We start from the raw sequence: 8,564 nt of genomic DNA on the forward strand, positions 1-8,564 counted from the left end.
AAGATGAAAACTCTAACCATTAGGGCAATGCACCACTTGCATATGTTGTATATATAAAACAAATCATATATTTTGTCCACAACATTAGGGATATGTTCTTTTGTAATTATACATGTCAAAATTGACTAAATTAGTAATTGTATAACCATTTATTTATCGGCATTTTCATTTTAGTCACATATCTAAAGAATAGTTTTTAATTTGAATAATTTTTTTTAGAAATAGCGTTTGATTGAGACCCCTAAAATATGAATGGTTGAGTCCTTAAAATGCATTATGGTGTACGTTGTCTTAAGAAAGTTGGGTGCATTTTTTTTCTTACAGTAGGATCATTATTGAAGAAAGAATGTGCATGCATGTAATTGTGTAGCAATCAATTATGAATATCGAACATATATTATACTTAAAGGTTGCCTTGGCCTCGGTCATGCATGTGTCGGTCGGACACAGTAGTACATAGGAGTCTCACTCTTACACTAATTAAGTAATCAAATAATTGACCATCTATTTGGATTGAAAACTGACATAATTTATATCTGATTATAAACAAGTATATGTCTATATATATATGTACATATATATATTGTGTGTACATAATTCTTTTTTTTTTTTTTTTTTGTCAAAGTGTGTAGATAATTCATTACTAATGACAAGCACAGAAACCGCCCGTTAGAGTGATGGCCTTTCACATGATTTTTTGTCAAAGTGTGTAGATAAGTCATTACTAATGACAAGCACAGAAACCGCCCATTAGAGTGATGGCCTTTCACATATATGAAATACAAAATCAGGAAGAGTGTAAGCTGGGTTGAGATGGGCCACCGCTGCTGCGGCAAACAGAAGGTGAAGAGAGGTCTATGGTCGCCTGAAGAAGATGAGAAGCTCAGCAACCACCCATGGTCATGGCAGCTGGATTTCTGTCCCAAAATACGCAGGTATACATATACTTGATTAATTACATTTTTCAAGTTTATGAGTTTGTGAGTGGGAAGGAGAAAGTTTGATTTTTAGCTTGGGGTCAGGCAGGCTTGCAGAGGTGTGGCAAGAGTTGCAGGTTGAGATGGATAAACTATTTGAGACCCGAACTCAAGAGGGGATCCTTTATTCCTGAAGAAGAACAGACTATCATTGATGTTCACAGAATTTTGGGCAACAAGTGAGGATTTAATTAACCTTTTTTTTTTAATTTTTTGTCAAACAATATTTCGTTTCTTTAAAATTGTTAGATAAGAGTCACGTAGTACTATGGTCTATTAGTATTCATCTTCAATTGTAAGTGATAACTCTTACGTTAGATTTTCGCCAAAAGCAAATTTGAACCACATTATTGCTAATCAACCCCTCCTCCCACAGATAATATTGTTTAAAAAAAAAAAAAATGTAAGATAAGAGGCCGTCGATTATGATCAGTAGTTGAATTACATCAATTATTATGCTCAGTTGTTAATTAATTAGTAGCAGCACCACCACACCATTAATTTCAACTAATATAGTGTGAATTAAATGTGTTCTCTCTAACATTACTCTATTTCTTCATATGCCAAAAAGGCGAAAGAAAAAGTGGATTCATCGCAATTTGATGTTGGTTTGGTTGTGACAGATGGGCTCAGATTGCCAAGCATCTCCCCGGAAGAACAGACAATGAGGTGAAGAATTTCTGGAATTCATGCATTAAGAAAAAGCTCATGTCACAAGGTTTGGACCCAAAAACCCATAACTTGCTTCCTAATTCTCATCATCAGAGATCAGCTTCTAGCAAGGTTGCAAGCAGCAGCCAATCACCACTGCTGCAATTACATAATCAACAGCAACCCATTCAAGTGCCTTTCACTGAAATAAATGCATCACCTATTAATGTGACATTACGTACTTATCAATATCATGATCTTGATCAAAACCCTTGTAATGCTTCTTGGACTAGGGTTGAGGATCCTACCTTCAATGACATCACCAGTTTGCCTCATCAACCATCCACTGATCACAGCACACTGATCAATAATATTCCCTCTTCATCGTCGTCTTCCTCGGTGAACCTATCAGTGTTTGGTCTCTTGGAAAATAGTAACATCTGGCTTTCTGGTGCTGATCCCTTTGAAGTACCAAGAATAGTATTGGGAGAGCAGTCAAAGGGAGAAGAAGTAGTTCTACAGCAAGAAAAGGAGACGCTCTTGGATCAGATGGAAATTAAGCGTATTGAGGATATGGATCATGCTTCAATATTTGAAAGTTCTAGTATTGATTTTAGCTTTGTCGAGTCTACACTTATGTCGTGTGGAGAAATTGTTGGAGCAATATTAGAAAATATGAAAAACAATAATATAATTCCAATGATAATAATCATAAAGAAATTCATAATATTAGAAAATATGAGATTAATATAAACAACTAGAAAGAAAGTTAGAATAACTGACAAACTTGGAGATTGAGGCTTGCATAAATGCAATGTCCTAAAGATAGAATTTCGCCCCTACTCTTGTGCTTGTAGTTCAGTAGGCGTCCATCTCCCAGGATTCAACAATCTATAATCCGAAGTCAAAGCAATTCAATCTTCGGACTCTGGCGAACTTTATATATTTCGTACTCTCAAGACACGACTCGGAATTTGACACACGAAGCATGAGAGAAACAAAGTGGGGAAACCCTATTTCTCAAGAGTAAAAATTAACTCTAATTTTCTCTATTTAATATCAATGGTTTCATGGGTTTATATAGAATCCAATTTCTACTTATCAAAGAGATGTAACTTTTTATCTATAAGTATACATCATTTATCAAGGGAATACAACCAAACAACATAACCTTTCTAAGAAATTGGTTAACAATATTTTTCATTCAATTATTAAAATTATATACTATAATATATAATATATAATTTCCAACAGAAATATCTCAGGATCTGAACTCTATGTGTAATTTTGCATGGAGATATTAGACTTGTTTTGCGTGCATACAATTTAACCGAAGTTTTATTGAACTTTTCTCGCCAAAATTTCCTGATTTTACACGTTTTGAGGTATCTTGTGGCAAGGGAACCAACTTTTTGGCAACTCTTTGACCATTTCCCAGCGAAAACTTAACAGCAAGACAGCGAGAGTAACTGCCCAAAACATATATTTTGTGAGGAACTGGACTTTCAGTAGTTGTCTAATATTGTATCAGAACTACGGTTCTAAGAGAACCTGATTAGTTCAAATCCTGGACCATCATCATTGAGTTATTTCTCCAAGTCTCGTGGTTATCTGACTGGTTACTTAATTAAGTGCTATAGTCTATAATCCATGTTTATATGTTAAACCATTTTCCAATGAGGGACACATACAATATATTTGTTCCAATAATCATTTTCTTTTCAAATAACACCGTCACAATATGATCTGCTTATCCATTTCCCTTCCCAAAATTGACCTAACACGATTCAACACCAACATGGAAAAGGGGGGAACCAATACAAGGAAAATTATAAACGAAAAAAAAAAAATGATTGTATGCTTTGGGAGTAATATAAAGTACTTCATTCTCTATTGTGAAGTACATTATATATAGCCTTATCATGATGATCTCATTTTCTGGCAATATAAATCCACCACTTCTGGTTATTTAGCCAATGGAACACTATATTTTATTTCTAGCTACCTTTGTGTATCAATGAATTGAAGTATGAAAATGTGAGTGTTAGTATGTAGTGCTTAGTCTTGCAAGGAGAGGGGCACAGAGTTGTCTTGAGATGAACATAATGAGAAGATCTCTTCAAATGTTTCATTCATGTAATCCTTGAACTTGTCGTACGACATGTACTCGTCAATGATTTCCGGCTTTGCTGTGTTTGTCTCTGCAGCTAAATTGATCTGCGGGAAGTCTTCAAGTTCTAACGGTGGGTAAGGAAATTGATAGGTATTCAGTGAGCTCGCATTGGGCGGTATATATGTCTCCTGCATTATTTGGCAGACAATTACAATAAATTGGTATTGATCACATGAGTCTTAAACAAAGAAATTAAGATGCAAACTTAAACTCTGTTTTGGTTCATACACATGCACACATACATTAACTAGACATGTATATGGAAAATAACATGACGAAGATTATTGTGAACAAATTATATACTGAATTTCATAGAAGATATTACTGGAATTTTAATATATAAAATCATTTTTAAACAGTTTTTTTGTCTTCCAGAAAAGAGAAAGAGGGAAGCGTCAAATTGTTAGGGAGATGACTAAAACGAAAAGGCATTGGGGATAACGAAAATGCATTGGGGATAAAGAAAATGGAGAGGAGCACTAAGAGGAAAATTAGGAAGAAATATCTTTGAGTCAGTCAAAAGAAGTTACAGATGTTGATGAAGAAAGCCCATTTGAGTCAGTCTACTATGAAGACTTTTGAATGAAGCTTTAGCAAAAGGATACAACTCATTACTTGCAACTTTTGTTACTTTAAGATCAAAAGAAAACTCTAAGGCCTTGTTTTGTGGGCCACTTCCAACCAATCATAGTAGGTTTGCGCGTGTTTGAATGTGCCCATGATCATGATTCATTTACGTAGCTTGATCTTAAAATTATATGTATGGGGTGTGAACATGAAGCCTTGGAGAGTATATGTAAAGCAGATTAGCTATATACAAAAGTAGAATATTTCCCAAAATGTGCCTTGGCAAAAGGAAGCAATGATATCATGAAGATTTAAAAAGACTTTAAAAGAGCATATTATTTTGTTATATATGTAGGGGTCTCTCTTACTAGACGGTCGCAAAACTATTAATTTGAATTATTAATCATGCAGTCATGTCTGTTTAAATATAATGTTTAAATTAATAGTTTGATAACATAACATATAGACTGTTATGTACCATTATCTATTATGAGTGCGTAAATGTATTGTCCCGAAGAAAATGAATTTGTAAATAGTACTTTGTACAAACCTGAAGTAGATCTGAGGAGCAGTGGACACCAAAAGAGTATAGATCAGCTGAACTGTTTGCTTCATCAGAAGCAAATGGAGCTTGTAAATCATCAGCTATGCCAGTTTCAGTAGGTGTGCCTTGAGTGAGATCTGAAGAAGAGGCGTCGGATAGAAATTTGGGATAATCATGGTTGGAATAATTCTCATCTTGATCAGTTTCAATCCCTCTTGAAGCTCCCTCATTAATGCCACTAGTGTCTTCCCCTAACAATTGTTCATTGGAGACCCATATTGAATCATTGCCTGCATTGTTAATCCCAATTGGCGTGTATTCTTTGTTACTCTTGGGCATTTGTATTGTTTTCTTGAACACTCGGCACAATGCGTAAGAATCCTGTGTAATTCAAAATAACCAACAAGTTAAACATGGCCGGCTAAAGTTACATTTATGCATATATGTAAGTGAAGAAAGTTGGAGTTCCACAAATCAATCAATACGTTAAACATGGTATGCTAAAATTACATATATACATGTAAGTGAAGAAAGTTGGGGTTCCACCATAAATTCAATTGATAATATGGGGAGTAGTCCAAGCTCTTATAAGCCCTTGTAAGGTTTATTCTTTCACCGATTTGAAACTCTTTTATCTTCACATCCTCACACGCCCCATCACATGAAACACGTGGACAACATGCACACCTTCTCACGTGTAGCGAATTTTCAAGCTAAACACGTGGACAACACGAATTGGGTGACGTAGAGCATGTGTGGCCATTAGACTTCACACGTAGACCAACCTACTCCGATACCATAAAGAAAGTTGAGGATCCACTATGAAAGTAATTGGCAATATGAATAGTAACTTAATTACTTATAAGCACAAGGTTCCTCCTTTCCTCAATATGTGATTCACTAGTAAGCATAACAAAGACTAGAAATGAAGGAAGGATCTCTTTCTCCAAAGCCTACGAATCAAGTGATCTGAATCCTTAAAATTTGATTCAACGGCTAAGAACAAAGAAGTTAACAAAAACTTTTAAAAGCTATAATAATTTTTTACCTTTATTTCAAATTTCAAGGGCACGGATCATTTGATCCGTGGGTTTTGAATGAAGAGATCCAGAGAAGATCTCTTTCCAGAAATGAAAAGCAAGCGCAGAAAGAAAAGGGGAAAAAAGAGCAGAAATACATGTGATGCTAAAGTCCAGAAAAAGATACTAGCAAGTACACCTAAGGTGTAGACTGAAGAGTCTTTAATCATCATGTTGATAAGCTAAATTCCTTTTAAAGGACAAGAAAGAAATTAAAGGAAGAAAAAGTACAAAGAGTGATATTGAATTTTGCTTTTATTCGAGTCCATAGACATTACATATGTACGAATGATGGCGTAAATTGTGACCAGTATATATATATATAGGATTTTGATCCTCGGTTGGAGATTTTAGAGATCAACGAATACGGATCGTTGATAAAAAATCGTGCGATTCCAATTAAATGATTTTTATATTTTTAAAAGTAAAGTATCATCATTTTGCGTGAAAAATATAAAAAGGAAAAGAAAAAATTGTGACCGCACGATTTTTGATCAACGATCTGTGTTTGTTAATCCCTATGATCCCCAGTGAAGGGATCCCGCGAGAATCCAAATCCATATATATGATGATATTATACAGGAGGATGTTCAGATTCAATTAATGTTTCTAGCTAACTGTTTTGTACACTAGTTAAAGTGCATACTGGGAAGCGCTCTTTAATATATCAGTCAAGCACTGGATTCATATACTTAATTGGAAACCCTAATTACAATAATTCTTGTATGGTAGTTACGATAATGGTGTATAATTAACTTTCTTTAGATATCAGAAACTCTAATTTTTCTTTTTCTTCTTTTTTCTTTTTTTTTTTTTTTTTTTTTGAAAAAATCACCAAACCCTAATTATAAGGGCACAACTCTCTCTCTTGTGCGTCTTAAACACCAACAGTTGCACACTCTTTATGAAACAGTTTAAGTAGATTCTCTTCAGTGAATTCAAGCAGCTAGCCCTTATATTAAATCATTGTCATTAGATTTTCTAACTCCAAAAATGCTTATATTTACCAATTTTAAAGGAGCAAAAAGGAAAATGGAGGGAATTAGATGCATACTAAACCATACAACTAATGATCTACTACAAGTATATTGCGTACTTATATATACCTTTAGAGATGATGACGCATTGCCACACACAGAATTGACCAGCCGGTACTCATGCATAACCCAGTTGGTTCTAATACCATGGGGGGCTCTACCTCTATAGTAAACCAATGTCTTCTTCATGCCGACAGCACGCCTCTGACTGTTCACCGCCCGGTCTTTCCCAGTCGCTTTCCAGTACCCAGCTCGAGTAGCCCTATTCGTTCTCGACCCGTTGGGGTACTTCCTATCCCTTGGGCTATAGAAGTACCACTCCATGTCTTTGCTCGGAAGGAACGACTTATCTACAGTAAACAGAATATGTCAAACTTATGTACAGTAAGAGAAATTCTGTATTCCTGTTGTAATGGATTAAAGAGTTGAGAGTGTGAATCTCACGTCGAGAAATCGAGAGATCTTGCATGAGCTTTTAAAGTATTGAATTATTCCGTATTTTTATAAATGGTTGATAAAACCTCATGAGCTTTTAAAGTATTGAATTATTCCGTATTTTTATAAATGGTTGATAAAACCTCAACTTCTTTTATCATGTTCGCTTGAAATATTATTATTATTAGAATTATATATTTAGATGAGGCACAAAACAAAATCAAGTACATACCAGGTAAATCCCATGGCTCACATTTGTAGAGGTCGACCTCTGGGATAATTTCTAGCTCAATGGTGCGACCATTGATTTTTCGATCTAGATAGTAAGCAACAAGCTCTTCATCCGTTGGGTGGAATCTGAATCCAGGAGGAAGACTCATGGGTGCCATTGCAGTACTCTTTGAGAGTGTGAGAGAGATGAAGTTAAACAGAGAGAGAGAGAGAGAGAGAGAGAGCGAGCGAGCAAAACTCTGGACTTGAACTAAACTGGCTTGCGCGATAATGGACTATATAGGCCACTGTTGGCATCAAAGCTACAGACTTTTGCCCTTCGATTTCCAAAGTATTACTTATATTAATGTTGCCATGATTGATCAGATCCAAGAGAGAGTGGTTTTTTTGGTAGTTAAGACTGGGAAGTGGGGTTGAAAAGAGAGGGAATATTAGGATGGTGATATTTGGATCTTGGCTTTTGAAGAGATTCTATGTAAGGTTTTGTGTGAAAACCCAGAGGGAGGGATAAGAAGCTTCCCTTCTTTTGTCTGCTCACAAACTAACAAAATACGGTGGCCCTCTCAAAAGGCTGTCTGGGGCCACTAAATCGTCCATACCCTAAACACGCAATACCATGCCCTAACCCTCTATTTTAATAATCATTCTGCAATCGTAGTACTCTATCTACTTTTATACATACAATATTTGATGTATTGTACTACCGAATACTTTAATCAATGACGTTCACATTTTTCACAGCTTTTTTTGGGTATTCTGCAATCCATTCTTATATTCTTTTCTTTGTATACCCAGGTATAGATTAGGCTGGCATTATGAACATTTTCTATTTTGTTAGGGAGACCAAATTTTAGATCATATTTTGTAAAT

At 35.2% G+C, this 8,564-nt stretch overlaps 1 protein-coding gene and 1 pseudogene across 2 annotated transcripts; one reads left to right on the forward strand and one right to left on the reverse strand.

Annotated features, from left to right (window-relative positions):
• Positions 1-738: 738 nt before the first annotated feature.
• On the forward strand, positions 739-3,183 carry LOC148693780 (uncharacterized; annotated as a pseudogene). The gene is made up of 4 exons (XR_015952454.1): positions 739-935; positions 1,027-1,156; positions 1,601-2,282; positions 3,160-3,183. The product of XR_015952454.1 is annotated as an uncharacterized LOC148693780 (transcript).
• Positions 3,184-3,281: 98 nt separating this feature from the next.
• Positions 3,282-8,091, reverse strand: LOC137727484 (NAC domain-containing protein 86-like). The gene is made up of 4 exons (XM_088677141.1): positions 7,696-8,091; positions 7,098-7,378; positions 4,919-5,293; positions 3,282-3,929 (listed from the first exon to the last, which is right to left on the reverse strand). Exons 1-4 carry the CDS (start codon positions 7,850-7,852, stop codon positions 3,687-3,689), a joined length of 1,056 nt encoding a protein of 351 aa, XP_088533267.1. The 5' UTR covers positions 7,853-8,091; the 3' UTR covers positions 3,282-3,686.
• Positions 8,092-8,564: the final 473 nt, after the last annotated feature.

This window comes from Pyrus communis, chromosome 10 (genome assembly GCF_041283825.1).
Source record: "Pyrus communis isolate YQ-2024b chromosome 10, ASM4128382v1, whole genome shotgun sequence".
In the NCBI taxonomy this organism is placed as follows: Eukaryota; Viridiplantae; Streptophyta; class Magnoliopsida; order Rosales; family Rosaceae; genus Pyrus; species Pyrus communis.